We start from the raw sequence: 14,572 nt of genomic DNA, 5'->3' as shown, positions 1-14,572 counted from the left end.
TTAATTACCGATTGCAACATTGTTGCAATCGGTTAATGAGCGCCACACGACTATAAGTGTGTGGTCTACCTGGGGAGCCCGTATTCAGTTGGCGAACGGCCCGGAGGACCGCAATTCGTCAAACGAAGGGTTTGCATGCTGGTAGCTTAGGGCTGCCAGCATGCGAACGGTCCTAGAGAATACACATACAAATATAAGATACAGTCCCCCCTTTCAGCCTCCGGACAACCCTGATATATTACAGTCCAGAAGTGGCTAGGTTTGCCACAATGCTCCCCCAGAACCAAGCCGGCATACACAGTCTGATCCCAACGGATCGGCTTGGGGATGTCCGGGGGAGTACTCACAGATCATTTTTCAAGTTCAGTTTGTCTAGATAACCCGTCGGCGTTACCGTTTTGCTTCCCTGGGCGATAATGGATCGTAAAGTCAAAGGGCTGTAGCGCCAAACTCCAGCGCAACAGCCTGGCATTGTCTCCAGCCACACGGTTCAGCCACACCAACGGGTTGTGATCTGTGAGTAGGGAAAAGGGTTGTCCGTATAAATAAGGTTGCAACTTTTTGAGGGCCCACACCACGGCCAGGCATTCTTTTTCAATGGCGGCGTAGCTTACTTCCCGGAGTAACAACTTTCGGCTCAGGTAAGCTACGGGATGTTCTCCGCCATCTGCTCCTACTTGGCTCAGCACTGCTCCCAATCCCAACATTGAAGCGTCTGTGTGAACAAGAAATCTTTTAGTTGGATCAGGCGCGGCAAGTACGGGAGCATTAGTCAAAGCAGTTTTGAGTTGTTGGAATGCCTGCTCACACTCTGGGGCCCAGATAACCTGTCGGGGAAGGTTCTTGCGGGTCAAGTCAGTCAGGGGTTTGGCCAGGACACTGTAATTGGGCACGAATTTTCTATAGTACCCTGCGGTACCGAGAAATGCCAATACTTGAGTTTTGGTCCTGGGGGTAGGCCACTTGGCCACGGCTTCAATTTTCGCCGGCTCGGGTTTCTGCTGCCCACACCCCACCCGGTGACCCAAATACTGCACCTCTGCCATCCCGATATGGCACTTGCTGGGTTTCAGGGTTAGCCCTGCTTCCCCAATCCGGTCTAGGATGGCCCCTATATGTTGTAAGTGCTCTTCCCAGGTCTGGCTAAATATGGCAATGTCGTCTAAGTACGCACATGCATAACTTTGGAAACCGTCCAGTAGCTGATCTACCATCCGCTGAAAGGTTGCCGGAGCGTTTTTCATCCCGAATGGCATGACCCGAAATTGGTACAGGCCAAACGGGGTGACAAAGGCCGACTTGGGGATGGCATCATCGGCTAGGGGAATTTGCCAGTATCCCTTACACAAATCTATGGTAGTGAGATACTGACCACGGGCCATCTTATCTAGCAGCTCGTCTATCCGGGGCATCGGGTAGGCATCAGACACGGTTTTGTCATTTAGCCTCCGGTAGTCGACGCAGAAACGTGTCGTGCCGTCCTTCTTAGGTACCAGCACTACCGGCGATGCCCAGGGGCTATCGGAGGGCTCGATAACCCCTAGCTGCAACATTTCCAGCTCAGTCTTCATATGTGTCCTCACGGATTCGGGGACATGATATGGAGCCTGCCGCATAGGTAGCTGTCCCTGGGTTTCAACTCGGTGGGTGGTCAGCGGAGTGTACCCAGGTAAATTGGAGAAGGTAGCCCCTTTAGCTACAATCAGCGCTTGTACCTGGGCACGCTCTTGAGGGCTTAGCCGCTCCCCCAGTTGAACCCCCTTGGAGGGCTCGGTCTGTTCCTCCGGTTCTAAGAGGTCAGGTAAGGGCAGATTCTCTTGATCCTCTGAGGCAGAGGCGCATATCGCCGCCACATCCTCTATCCGCTCATGGTAGGGTTTGAGCATGTTCACGTGGAGCATGCGTCTTTTCCCTACCCCGGAGCAGGGGCCAATCACATAGGTGGTGTCACACTTCTGTTCCACCACCTGGTATGGGCCCTGCCAGATGGCCTGCAGCTTGTCTGTGCGGACTGGCTTTAAAATCAAGACCTTTTGTCCTACTTGAAAGCTGCGGTCTCTGGCCCCCCTATTGTACCAGCGGCGCTGGCGTTGTTGGGCCGCCTGGAGATTGGTGCGCACGGCCTGAGTTAGTGCCTCCAGTCGGTCCCTAAACTCCAGCACGTACGATACAATAGGGGTCCCATCGGGACTACTCTCTCCCTCCCAGTGTTCCCGGATTAAGTCCAGCGGACCCCGTACTCTCCTCCCGAACAGCAATTCAAACGGGGAAAACCCGGTGGACTCTTGGGGCACTTCCCGGTATGCGAACAGTAAATGGGGTAAAAACCTTTCCCAGTCTCTATGTGCCTCTCCAAATTTGCGGAGCATCTGTTTCAGTGTACCATTAAACCTTTCGCATAGGCCATTGGACTGGGGGTGGTACGCTGAATTGACTATCGGCTTAATGCCACATAATTTCCATAATTGCTGGGTGACCTCAGCGGTAAACTGGGTGCCCCTATCGGATATGATCTCTTGGGGAAATCCTACCCTGGAGAATACCTTCATTAGGGCCTCTGCCACTGTTTCGGCATGAATATTGGTGAGGGCTATAGCCTCGGGGTACCGTGTGGCATAGTCTACTACCGTTAAAATGTACTTTTTCCCGGAGGGACTGGGTGTTGGTAAGGGCCCCACTATATCTACGGCCACCCGACTAAAGGGTTCTTCGATGATGGGAAGGGGGCAGAGTTTGGCTTTATGGCGGTCTCCCCGCTTGCCTACCCGCTGGCAGATGTCACAGGAAGTGCTGTACTGTCTCACGTCCTTAGAAATCCCTGGCCAGAAAAAAGCGTGGGTCAACCTATATCGAGTGCGGGTCATCCCTAGATGTCCCGACAGGGGGATGTCATGTGCAATCCTAAGTAATTCCTGCCTATACTTCTGGGGTACCACTAACTGTTTAGTCGTGACTGTGACCGACCCTCCTACTTCCCGTTCAGCAGTGCGATACAGTAGCCCTTTTTCCCACGTGTATCGCTCCCCCTCTGACCCTGTCTGATCCGCGTGTACCCGGTCCCTGTATATCTGTAGTGTGGGATCTGACTTCACCTCGGCCTCAAACTTAGTCGGGGTATCCCAGGATAAACGTGTCGGGTGGGGGTCTTGGTCTCTTACCTGAGCCTCAGAGTGTGTTGGTGTAGCCATGGTGCGAGCCTGTTGCCGTGTGGTCACTGGGTGGGCTTCCTGGTAGGGAGCCTGGGGGACAAAATCAGAGGTCATCTGGCCCAAATCATTCCCCAGAACAACATCTGCCGGTAAATTCTGCATTAGTCCCACTTCTACTGTCCCCTCTCCCGCACCCCAATCCAAATGTACTTTCGCAGTGGGCAGTCGGTATACTGCTCCCCCGGCTACCCGGACTGCCACAGATCCGCCAGTATGTGTCCCCTCGGAGACCAAATGGGGTGCTATCAGGGTTAAGGTAGCTCCCGAATCCCGCAGCCCCTGAACCTCTTTCCCCTCTAGAGTTACCAGCTGCCGGTGATGCTGCCGGTTATCGGTGGCTCGAACTGACATTACTTCATGTAATATACCCAGAGGTTCTTCTGCATGAACACTCCACAACTCCTGAGTGGTCGGTTCCCGTTGATAATGATGGGCAGCCGCCCTGGGTACCGGATTTGGGCGGCCCTGATTCCAGGCGGGCTTGCCCCGGTTTTGGGTGCATTCCCGGGCCATATGCCGCCATTGTTTGCAGGAATGGCATTGGATGTTGGCCCGCCCGTTATATCTGGAAGGTGGAGGTAAATTCCCTTGGGAAGGATGAAACGGGGGGGGGGGCTGTGGGCGCTGGAGATGGAAGAGCGCTAGGTAGTCCTATGGGTCGAGGGTAGCTTTTGGCTATAGGTCCATTGTGTCTCCGTGCATCAAAGTGTTGGTCGGCCAATCTAGCTGCTTCAGTTAGGGTGAGGGGTTTTCTGTCCCGCACCCATTCTTGTGTCTCAGGGGATAGTCCATCAAAAAACTGCTCCAGCAACATCAGCTGGCGCAACTCTTCCATGGTGGTGGCTTGGCTGGCCTGTATCCACCCTTGGGAGGCCTGATCTAGTTTGTGCGCCCATTCCGCGTGCGAATCTCGTGCTGGTTTGCGCAAGTGTCTGAACTTGCTTCGGTATGCCTCTGGAGTAATGGCATACCTCTCTAATATGGCTCGCTTCACCTTCTCGTAATCCTTGCTGTCCTCACTGGGCACAGCACGGTAGGCTTCGGCTGCCCGACCTGCTAGCTTGCCTGCTAGCAGTTGCACCCATACTGTCCGCTCTAACTCATGCAAATCACACAGTCTCTCAAAGTCCTGCAAGTACCCGTCTCATCCTTTTCCTCGCAAAATGCTTTGAAGGCCTGATATGGGATTTTGGCTTTTACCGGGTTGTAGAGGGACCCGGTTGCGGACTCTGCTCGAGCTAGTGTGTGCTGTGGGCTGTGTGCCATTACGTATTCCTGCACATTCGCCATTACCAGGTTCATCATGGCATCAGATATAGGCTGCGACAAAAATGCTAGCCTGGTCCTCATTTCTTTCTCATAGAGTGTTTCTTCCATAACTGCTGGGGGTGTAGCGCTGCGGCCTCGGTCTCCCTCCATTAGCTCGGCAATTAGGGTAGCCTTGGTTTTGTTGCTGGCTATCTTACCCCTGGCTTCCAGCAGTTCCTTTAACGTTTGTTTCTTTAGCGTAGAATAATCCGTCTCCATTCACTTCGGTAGTCGGTTATTTCGTTGAATTCTGCTTGCCATTCCCTTTTCTCATTCGGCAGTTGCAATTTGCCCGAATTGCGCTTTTTTGGCTGTAAGGTCGGATCCCGTCGCTTGCCACCAATTGTAGCGGAGGGCAGTATTAAAGTCCACGATCTCCGCTGGTTTCACAGGTAAATCCACAGTCAGCGCTGAAAAGTAATGCAAGTCCCCAAATCCTCCCAATAACCAGACGAAACACAGTTTGGGAGTCAACTAACTCGCTTTATTCACAGACTTCCATATTTGTGCAGTTCCCCTTGCAAGGGGTCTCCTTACAGATGTTACAGGGGATTTCTCCCAGCAGGCAGTGTAATTATCCCAACAGGCATTGCTGCATGAGAGGGATACTCCCACTAAAATGGACGATTAAGTGGATTATCCCCTCGTGCAGCAAAACTGACAATTCACATAGAAATCAATATTTTGCATAATATTACTCACTTTCATACGAACAACCGTTCGGTAGATAGCTGGGGTCTGCGGGCACATTTAGTGAGAATACCGCTCAGATCCCAGCTAAACTAACCGAACGCCGCACAAAATACACTTAACCATCGAGTTCGGTTTGAAACTACCGAACATCGATGGGGAACAGAATGTGGTGAACGCGGAACTCCCGAACGCTCTGGAAGTTCAGCGGTGTTCGGATCAGTGAGTAGCCGTTCTTAGTACCAGGCGCTCGACGACCGAACACCGCTGGAGAGACAAAGGATCCAAGATGGCCGACCGCCGCATGGTCGGTAGTCGAACGACGGCCACCTAGGAGAGCCTTTAATTACCGATTGCAACATTGTTGCAATCGGTTAATGAGCGCCACACGACTAAGTGTGTGGTCTACCTGGGGAGCCCGTATTCGGTTGGCGAACGGCCCGGAGGACCGCAATTCGTCAAACGAAGGGTTTGCATGCTGGTAGCTTAGGGCTGCCAGCATGCGAACGGTCCTAGAGAATACACATACAAATATAAGATACAGTCCCCCCTTTCAGCCTCCGGACAACCCTGATATATTACAGTCCAGAAGTGGCTAGGTTTGCCACAACACACTTAGGGTATACGTTAACTACCTCTTCCACTGTTCCCCCCTGTTCCATAGGGTCTGGGGAGTTGGCCTTGGCCTACTGACAGAAGGTAATTTAATGGTATACGGCCGACCCCACTACCCGTGCCTTATGCAGACAACACCTATCTATTTTTTGTTTAGAAGTGTATATATTTACTCATTTGTAGACTCAGGACATTGCCATTATATATTTCTATAATATGATGTATTATTTTTCATTATTTCATCCACTATGTAACTTACACCCTCCCAGACTACATGTTGCTAGCCAGGCCACTGATAAATCCCCCCCACGGATGTCCACTTTATACAAGAGACACACTTTAGGCAAGGGAGTGCACCAACGCTCAGGGCTAAGCATGTGTCTCACTCATTTTACAGTAACTATATGGGGTGCAAATCCACAGGGGTGGCGATCATGATTTCATCTAATGTCTCCTTCACCCCAAAAGAGACATTATAACTGACCCACAAGGCCGATTTTTATTTCTTAAGGGCATTGTCAATAACGTCTTATTTACCTTCGAAAATATATACACGCCCAATAATAACCAAATCTATTTTCTTAGCCGGATATTGATGAAGCTTGAACCTTTCATGGAGGGGACTCTGATTGTTGGGGGTGACAAGAATCTTGGTCCAGACCAGACACTAGATACTACCTCCCAGGGTAGGGACCATCTCAAATAACAACATTTGCATAAATTACTACATTCACACCAACTCATTGACAGCTGGTGCACAGTTCACCCTGACGGAAGGGACTTCTCCGATTTCTCCCACACTGCAAATACTTATTTACGCATTGATAGGTTTCTGACGTACCACATACACTTACACCTGCTGGCCGATGCCTTTATAGGCACGATAACTTGGTCGGACCATGCGACCATCTTCTTAAACACTGCCATACAGAGAGTCATGCAGCCTAATTCCCGCTGGCGACTTAAAGAATAGCACTAAGATGATAGGTGGGTGGTGGAAGAGATCATGACAAGTCTAGACCACTCAGGACTCTTCAGCGGCATGGATATGGGAAGCCCATAAATTTGTCATAAGAGGCATATCAATCAAATGGGGCTCTAGGATTTAAAAAGAGAGGGCAGCTAGAACTCAACACCTTCTAAATAAAATACGACAGGAGGAGCTGAAACATAAGGCACAAGTGTCTCCAGACTCCGTTAAGTGTCTTACTGCCCTCTGCTTGGAGCTTAAAACCTACTGAACATACAAGCACAGTGGGCCATGTTACTGACATACAACATGTTTTATGTCCACAAGAACAAATGTGATAAATTGTTAGTACAGGTGCAAAAGGCAAAGAGGCAAAGATCATGCATAGCCAAATTAAAGGATAAGCAATGGACCTACCATAATACGACAGATGAATTAGCAGAAGTCTTCAGGGCTTACTACTGTGACTTGTTCAACCTCCCCCGGCCTCCGGGCTCAGAGCTAGACCTACAGACTTATCTGACTAAAAACACGACACATACTATTTCGGACGAAGAACAGAAATTACTTGATACTCCCTTTACGGTGGAGGAACTGGATTGAAGTCAAATATTTAGGAATGCACATCACCCAGACAATGTGAGGCCTGTATAAGGCAAACTATTCTCTCCTTTTAGAGCAAGTTAGACAGGATCTGGCAGGATGGGATTTCCCAAACTTGTCAATGGTAGCGAGGATCAATGTACTAAAAATAATGGTCGCGACAAAGATTCTGTACATTTTCCAGACACTACCTATACATGTAACGCCTGTATGGTATTGTAGGACTAAGCCATTCACCTCTATTCAACCAGAAAATCACAACTGAGTTTAGTAGTCACTTCACAAATGCTATCAGTGTGCACAATGTTATTTTTGACAACACATTAAATCATTGTGTATACATTTTCTGTATCTATTACTACTTGTACCCATTATGTATACCTCCTCGATATCAGAAGGATCCCATTGTCCCACAATACTATGTCTTACAGTTTCTACATCTTGTAGTTATACATATGTAGTAGTGCTGTACTTACAAGAAGACAACATTTTTTTTATATCATCTGATGGAAGAAATAAACAGAAAAATGCAATTATGCACGTGAACAATGAGGAAATATATAAATAACATGAAAACTTTGATACAAATTGGTGAAAACAGATCTCCATATTAGGTCTCAAAATACATCATGTAGGTACACCAGGGAGTCTACATATGCAAATTGTATGTATTCATTGAGTAATTTAAATTTGTGAATAGCTAACATGCTTTACATTTAGTTCCAGCATATCAAAAGTCAAAGTTTGAAAAACAAAATGGATGCTCAGGCCTCCACTTTGACCCTGTAATATCGCAAAACCCTGGCAAAAGTATACTAGTGGAGTACATTAATAAAATGTGTGCACCGTTTTTTTTACTGTCATAGCGCATATCAGGTCTATGACCTATAAGCAAAATCCATGAAGCACACACACACAAAACACACAAATGCATATGTAGCAGATATTGTGGTAAAGTAGTCACAAATATAGACTATCCCTACGTAAATATGCTAACTCAGGTCTGCTTTATAAAAATGCATACCTTTGTAAAGTAATTTTTATATTAAACTTAGATGACAAACGAACAAAATTCTGAAACTAAGCTTCAAAAGTATACTGCATTCCTGGTATATTTTGATCTTAATTCAAACAATATATTAAAGTCCTAGCCATATGAGGTACTCCTCAAATAAAAACAAACAACATATATAGATTTTATAGATTTAAATAAAAGCTCCATATTTTATTTTAACATTAGACAGAGGGAACTTATGGTCAAGCAAACACATGGTAACAATGACAAGATTGCTCTGGAGCATTAGGCCTAGCTGAAACAAGCTGTGGGAAAAGAGGTTAAGCCGAGTATAAACATTAGTGCACTGAGAATCTCTATATTTTGTTTTGCTAAATTTTAATAGTTTTCATTTAAAAGTTTAAAAAAAAATTCATCTGTATGCTTTTTGTACTATTTGGGATCTCATACCACATTGACAACATAGTATGTGCAGGAACACACAGAGCCACTGCAAATGACTGGAAATGCTTCTAATAGGCATATTTCAACATGGCAACCCTCTATGTTTTGCTAAACAACAAAATGTGAGCACCCACTTTTCCATAAAAGGCTATTATGTTTAGTCATGATAAAATGGATGCTGATTTAAGCTGTAGCAAAAATATGCAAAATAAACAACAACAAAAAACGAAGTCAGAGTTAATAGACAAATGCTGAGATCAGTTTATAATAATTGACCATTGCACATTCTGCCTATCCACGTATTGCTTCTCCAAAGTGATTGACTGGAAAGACTGTATCAGCACAACCATTATTACTGCAGTTATCCATAAAAAAAGGGAACGTTTGGAAAATATTTCAGATTTATATGAAACATATGTGTTCTGATTTTTTCTTCAGAAATATATTTAATGGACATTTATCAGTACAACGGACTGTGAATAACTTACATCTCATTTACTGTAGCATAAGAGTAGTTTTGTGTCTCCCTTTCCTGCAATGGATGCAGGGTACGCTGGCCAAGGTGCTGAATATACATTTCTACATTCTAGAATCCTACAGCAAACGCTATTGCTATTAAAGCATATTATGTAAACAGGCTGGAATAAATATAACGACCCTAAAACGGCCATAATGCGCCTAGGCTACAGGGGAAACCATTCATTCCAATAGTTCTTTATAAACATGTATTTTATTTATTGTCAGCTCTGCTAACGTAGATTAAAACGTGTATAAAGCATTGGCACATACAGCAAATTTATCAGACATTAAATGTATTAAAAAAGAATACAACAAAAAAATCGAGAATTATCATGCACGAGTACATAACAGAAATAAAGACATTAAAATACTCTTGCTTATCAAATGTATACGGTAAGTCCTAGCAGACACACATGCAATTGAATCTTTCAACAATTCTCTTTATATTAAGATACACAATAAATAAACGTAGCACGCAGATCTTACCATTGTATACGACATAAAAGCAGGAGTATCCACACGATCATTTTGTGGTGGAAAAATTTGAAATTAAGTAAGGTATAATTTCCAGAATTTGGCGTCTTTGGTGAACACATCTCCCCCCTCAACCGTTCTCTTTGTTTCAAATGGAATAGTCCCGTCGTGCCCCCCACCCCCTACCAGGTACATTGACTATAATGATACATTCCGCCAGGCTGGGAGAATTAATATTGGTTATATGAGATCCGCTATACGCGTCTTGTGTCAGCAGATCCACTGTTTGACAGTATTAAGCGCTTGTGAAAGCAGGGACAATAAAAGGAATCTGTAGAAAATGAGTAAATAAATAAATAAGCCAGAGAATCAAGGGGGATAACACGAACACATATGCATGCACACTGCAAATCTGTCAGGGTGAAAGAGCCTCTCAGTGAATGCAGATTAACTACGAGGGGAAAGTGGAATGCCTGCACGCTGGTGCAGCTGTGCAGATTAACACATGCGTGTTGTCCTTTAAGATGATTTTCAACCTTTGACTGCCTACATACATATGTGACGTTATGTATTGTGAAAACGGTAAACCAGTGCTTGTGCACATTCACTATTTAGCACAATCTGTCTAGCAAAACGGAGAAATAACTGATATATTTAGTAATTCTTATTTATTTTATGATATTAATTTGAGCCTCCCGGGTCCATAATTCTCTATCTTTCTCTCACCAGGTGTTAACGTTTCCATAAGTATCGTTAGATAAAGGTCAATGAAGTTATATATAGCAGTAAAAAGGCTCAGTATTTGCCTCGCTAGCTTTGTTGTCATGGCAACAGAGACTGCTCCAGACAACATCTAGTAATGAACAAGGGGAATATACACTCCAACCTGGGAATTTGTGTGTTTGATTTTCTCATCTAATTTAGAAATATAACTGTTTTTTTTCTGAAGAAAATGTGCAACTCTTGTCTTTGAGTCACTGTATTCAATATACTAGGAATTTATTCATTTAACACTAAATTGTGGTGAAATGTAAACTGAATTTAAAAAAAAATATATGCAGATTTGGAAAGAAAATCGCCAAATGAGCTTAGCTTTGATTTTGCAATTCAGGTTTCAGTTCAGCATGCCTTTTTCTAACAATTCGGTGTTTAGGGAATAAAAATATTTACAAAATAATTTATGGGAGTGGCTGAGGATTTGAAAACCTCCTACACACTGTCAATCTTTCTCTTGTTAACTTCTAGTCACACTGAGCATTATGGAATATCTTTAACAAAATTTCTGATCTGTCCTTCCCTCATATTCATTAGCCATGACACACATAAGAATTTGGTGCATTAAATGTACCAGTCAATCATAGTATTATTATTATTATTATTATTATTATTATTATAATTATTATTATTATTTATAAAGCACCAGCAAGTTTCATAGTGCTGTACAATGGGTGGGCTAACATACACGTATTTGTAACTAGACAGGAACAGAATGATTGAGGGCCCTGCTCAATGAGCTTACATGCTAGAGGGAGTGGGGTATAGTGACACAAAATAAGGGTAGGGTAGAAAAGTAGGTTTCTAGTATTCATTGAGGGCTTAATGTTTTGTTTTGATGACAGTTGCAGGAGAGGAATCAGGGTGCGGAGAGGGAAAGCTTTTCACAGTTTAATTGATATGCTTTCCAAAAGAAGTACGTTTTCAAAGATTTTTTGAAGGAGTGGAGATTGGGTGAAAGTCTAACAGAAAGGGGAAGGGCTTTCCATAGGAAGGATGCAGCCCTAGATAATTCTTTAAGCTGAGCATCAGAGGTAGGAGTACGAACAGAGGTTAGATGTAGGTCTCTAGCAGAGGGCAGGGGCCTAGATGGGACATATTAAAAACAATTAAATAACTCATTATGTTCTTAGCCCTCCTTTTGAATTTTTAAACTACTTTTTGTGTTTATTTTCTTACCTTGTCTTACCCCTTTTTGTGTATCGTACTCCCATTTTGTGTCTTACAGCACCCTTTAGTATATCTTTATTTACCCCTTTCTGTGTCTTACTTTTCTCCAGACCCTTTGTGTGCCTCTTACTTTCTTTTTTTTTTTATTCTCTTTTTATTGTTGAGTTTGTCACCATAATTACATTGTACAAAAAAGTATTTAAAAACATTCGTATTCATACACATAAACACATAGACAAAAAAGACAAAAACAAAAACAACCCTTCCCCCCCCCCAACGAGAGTTCTACATACTTCCAACTTCTGTTTCTTATTTCAAATGGTATCAATATTACATTTACATTTGTAGTAATTTTTTTTCCCAGTTTGCCCATAGGCTCAAATTATCATTCAGAAACTTGCAGTGATCCTTCTCAATTTTAATTTGGTAAATCAACTGTATTGTTATTAATTTGATGTTAAATGCGGTATCTCCCTTCCAGTTCCTTGCTATTATTATTTTACAGGCTATTAAACAATAATAGTAATTAAGAATTGATTTATTTTATTTAATTTTGGCCATTGATAGTGTAATATCATTATTTCAAGTTTTAGAAATATTTTGACACCACACAGTGTATGGATGATAAATTGAGCCCACTGCCATACAACAATCAGTTGTTTACATGACCACCACATGTGGATATAATTTCCTTTTTCCTCTCTACACTTCCAACACTTTGTATCCATAGATGTATCGAATTTAGCTATTTTAGTTGGCGTCATATACCATTGATAAGCCAGCTTGAAATGTGTTTCTATCAATACAAAGGAATGGACATATTTATTGTTTTTTTGTAGAATAGATAACCATTCATTTAATTCTATATTTATTTTTAATTCAGTATTCCAATTTTTAATAGCACTGGGAAGGACTGAATCATCCATTGAATCATCCAACAGTCTGACACATCTAGAGAACAGCTGCTTTGTTTTATTCTGGTATAAGATTGATTTTAAAATATCATACATCTTACCCTCTTTTACTAACTCAACTTTCTCCAAAAAGTGTTTTACTCTGAAGTAGGTATATACATCTTTAGCAGAGAACTTAAACTCCTCTATCAGCGTTTTATTTTACCATCTTTGGTCAGATCTTTTAAAGTATTTATTCCCTTTTCCTTCCATAATTTTAAGGAAATATTCTCCATGTTTAATTCTATTATATCTAAATTTTGAAAATCAAATATTTTATTAACTAAATCAATTTTTTTCCTTATTTTTTGCCATATTGGAGTAATCTGTCCTAAAATGTATGATCTGGATAGATTGCATTTTTTTATTTTCCAGACTAAGTCTAGGGGATCTCTTAATTGGCTAGATTCTAATTCTGACCACCACCATACTTCCTCTTTATTTTGTTTTATCTGACTAGCTATAACATGCATAATAATCCCTGCTTCGTAATATTTTCTTATGTTTGGATATCCTAAGCCTCCCTTCTTTATTCCTCTTGATAGTACTCCATTTTTAATTCTGGGTTTTTTCCCTCGCCATACAAAGTTAGAAAAAGCCTTGTTGATCATTGTCAGCCATGCATTCGGGATTTCTAATGGGAGCATTCTAAACATATAGATCCACTTTGGCAAAACGTATGATTTCAGAATATTTATTCTTCCTCCCCAAGATACTTCTAATTTTCTCCATTCTTTCAGATTCTTATTAGTTTCTTTTAGGAGATCCATAAAGTTTATTCGCATAATGTTTTCTATGTTTCTGCTAATTTTAATTCCTAAATATGGGAACGATTTGGCTTTAATAAAATTGTATGTTTCTTGATAGAAATCTATTTCTTGATTTGACATATTGATATATATAGCAATTGATTTTGTTTTATTTAATTTGTAATTTGATACTGCACTATACATTTAAATTTCTGACATTGCATTTGATATTGATGTTGACGAATTACTTAAAAATAGAATAGTATCATCAGCATAAAGAGATATTTTCAGTTCTTTTTGTCTTGCTTTGAATCCCTTAATATTTTTGTTGTTTCTAATTCTGTTAGCTAGAACCTCTATAGTTAATATAAACAGTAAAGGAGACAGCGGGCAGCCTTGTCTGGTCCCATTGTTCAATTTGAACCAGTCCGAGCATATGCCAGGGCCAATTGTTCTCGCCATTGGATCTTTATACAAAGCTAAAATTGCATCTAGCAACCATCCCTGTATGCCTAGTTCTTCTAAAGTAAACTTCATAAAGTCCCAGCTGCCCTGTCAAAGACTTTCTCAGCGTCTAAAGACAGGATCAGCATGGGACTTTCTTTACGTTGTGCTGTATCTAGTGCATCTATCAAGCGTCTAATATTATTGCTTGACATTCTGTCTGGAACAAAACCTGTTTGATCAGGATGGATTAGTTGTTTCATAACTTCTTTTAATCTGCTAGCTATAATAGAAGAACATATCTTAATATCTACATTTATTAGTGATATTGGGCTGTAGCGGAGTGCAATATTAAAATCCACGATCTCCGCTGGTATAACAGGTACATCCACAGTCAGCGCTGAAAAGTAAGGCAATATCCCCAATCCTCCCAATAACCGGACGAAACACAGTTTGGGAGTCAACTAACTGGCTTTATTAACAGCTGGCATATTTATACAGTTCCCCATGCAAGGGGTTTCCATACAGTCAGTCCAGGGGATTTCTCCCATCATGCAATGTAATTTTCCCAACAGGCTCTGCTGCACGAGAAGGATACTCCCACTAAAATGGACGATTAAGTGGGTTATCCCCTC

At 42.7% G+C, this 14,572-nt stretch overlaps 1 protein-coding gene across 2 annotated transcripts in view; it reads right to left on the bottom strand.

The window, feature by feature from the left end:
• The window catches only part of GABRG2 (gamma-aminobutyric acid type A receptor subunit gamma2), a 384,270-nt gene extending 373,974 nt beyond the window's left edge, over window positions 1-10,296 (bottom strand). For both annotated transcript variants that reach the window (XM_063447499.1, XM_063447500.1), the window contains exon 1: window positions 9,860-10,296. In XM_063447499.1, the coding sequence (XP_063303569.1) occupies window positions 9,860-9,969 (110 nt within the window). In that variant the 5' untranslated portion in view covers window positions 9,970-10,296. The remainder of the gene's footprint in view (window positions 1-9,859) is intronic.
• Window positions 10,297-14,572: the final 4,276 nt, after the last annotated feature.

This window comes from Pelobates fuscus, chromosome 3, assembly GCF_036172605.1.
Source record: "Pelobates fuscus isolate aPelFus1 chromosome 3, aPelFus1.pri, whole genome shotgun sequence".
Taxonomy (NCBI): domain Eukaryota; kingdom Metazoa; phylum Chordata; class Amphibia; order Anura; family Pelobatidae; genus Pelobates; species Pelobates fuscus.
The sequence above is the reverse complement of the archived record's forward strand: the minus strand, read 5'-3'. Positions and strand labels throughout refer to the sequence as shown.